Source organism: Lepidothrix coronata, unplaced genomic scaffold (genome assembly GCF_001604755.1).
Source record: "Lepidothrix coronata isolate B3197 unplaced genomic scaffold, Lepidothrix_coronata-1.0 Scaffold104, whole genome shotgun sequence".
NCBI lineage: Eukaryota > Metazoa > Chordata > Aves > Passeriformes > Pipridae > Lepidothrix > Lepidothrix coronata.
The window spans coordinates 433,523-435,243 of NW_016690284.1; the positions used below are offsets into that span (position 1 = coordinate 433,523).

Genomic DNA, 1,721 nt, shown 5'->3' on the forward strand with positions numbered 1-1,721 from the left:
GGGCTGGGAATCGAACCCGGGTCGCAGCGGTGAGAGTCCTGCACCCTAACCACTAGACCAACAGGGGCCCCTAGCGGTATCTATAACAGCTGACCTAAAAACTACAAATTTGAGTGCTTCTGTGTCATTTTCCATCCCAAGTAATTTTGGAAATATCCTTTTACTTTGTAATTACTGTTCTTATATGTAGTTGTGCTATTAAGTTGTTACGAAAAACAACACCTTTTTAAGAGAAAGGTAAAAATCCACACACAACCAAGAAAACAGTGTTCTTTTCAAGATTTCAGGCTCTCAGTTAATTGTGTGGAAGTTTAATATTAAGAACTTAACGAAACGGAGCAGCAGGATACAGGTTTCCAATTAGCACCTGTGTATTACTCAGACACTGGTATATTTACATAAAACACTGGTAATATACAGGCTATTATGTTGTCCCGTTGTGATCAGTTTCTTTGCAGAAGTGATCAGAATGATTCCTAAACAATTTACAGTGCAAATTCTAATGACTGACTTTGCCATGTGCCTCTTTCATTTCTAAAGCCCATTATCATTACTGAAACTCACCAACACTGCATGTTATAAACAAAGCCTACTGCCCCTCTCAGCCACTAAGGGGAAGGGGGGGGAAATCCTTGGAGGATAGTTGGTTGTTACTTTTTCTGTAGCTATGATCTACCTCAATCTAAAATTCTTTGCTAGAGTTGTTACTTTAGGCAGTTTTTTTAGTTCATGCTATTGCAGATCAATTCATCAATATACCTGGTTTTGAATACCTGTCTTTAAAAAAAACCAAACTAACAAGAAGAAACCCTCTCTCTACAGATGCTTCCTGTGTTTTTATCATTCATGAACTCAGCTGTTATGAATATAACTGAAAAATGCATAAAAGCTATTATTATAGATTATATTATATAATTAATGAATTATAAGGAATATAATTATCAGACATCAATTAATATAATTAACATTAATTCTATTGATTAATATAATTATAAACATATAAAATAAAATAAATATAAATATATTAATTATAGATATTATATATTATATAAATCTATTATTAGAGTTTAAATTTCTACAACTTGATAAACACAACAAGAAAAGTAATTTTAGAGAAAAACTGACTGCTCCTCAGAGCTAAGAAACTTACGATTTTGCTCTGTGCCAATACGCACTCACAGCCCATCGCAAATGTGAAGAATAAAGTGCAGTAGAGCTGATGCACACGCATCTGCAGAGGACACACAAACCTCAAAGGGCATGTAAAAAACAAAATTAAACTGCACTGAGACTCAGGGAACAGTGTCTGTGTTTGAGAAGATGGGGGGCAGGAGGGGGATCACGCCTGGAAGAACCACCAGGAGAGACTCAGGATGTTCTTGCCTGAAGTGCCATCCTAGGAGCCCTCCAGAAGAGGATTTGCTGTCTGACAACCTCCAAACTCTCCATATGCACTCTCCTGCTAAATGACAGTAAAACTAGTAACAAACAGTAGGATTATGTCAGCGCTTCTTTTCCCCAACAGAAAGTCGACTGCAGTAAATCAGAGACCAGACCAAAAGACTGCTGATAACACAGGACCATGTCTCTCTGCAGGGGACCCCTGGAGGTCAAGCGGTTAGGATGCAGCGCTCTCACCGCTGCGGCCCGGGTTCGTATCCCGGTCAGGGAAACTCCCCTGGGCAGATGGAGCTCGTCAGCCCTGTAAGGCCATCCATCTA

General features: G+C 38.9%; 1 protein-coding gene across 16 annotated transcripts in view; it reads right to left on the reverse strand.

Annotated features, from left to right (window-relative positions):
- CAST (calpastatin) overlaps positions 1-1,721 on the reverse strand; it is a 58,749-nt gene that overhangs the window by 30,820 nt on the left and 26,208 nt on the right. Inside the window, exon 1 of one of the 16 annotated variants that reach the window (XM_017823674.1) lies at positions 1,151-1,231. The exons of the other annotated variants lie outside the window; for them this stretch is intronic. Coding sequence (XP_017679163.1) covers positions 1,151-1,231 — 81 coding nt within the window. Of the gene's footprint in view, positions 1-1,150; positions 1,232-1,721 lie in introns of those variants that run through there. 16 annotated transcript variants of the gene reach the window in all.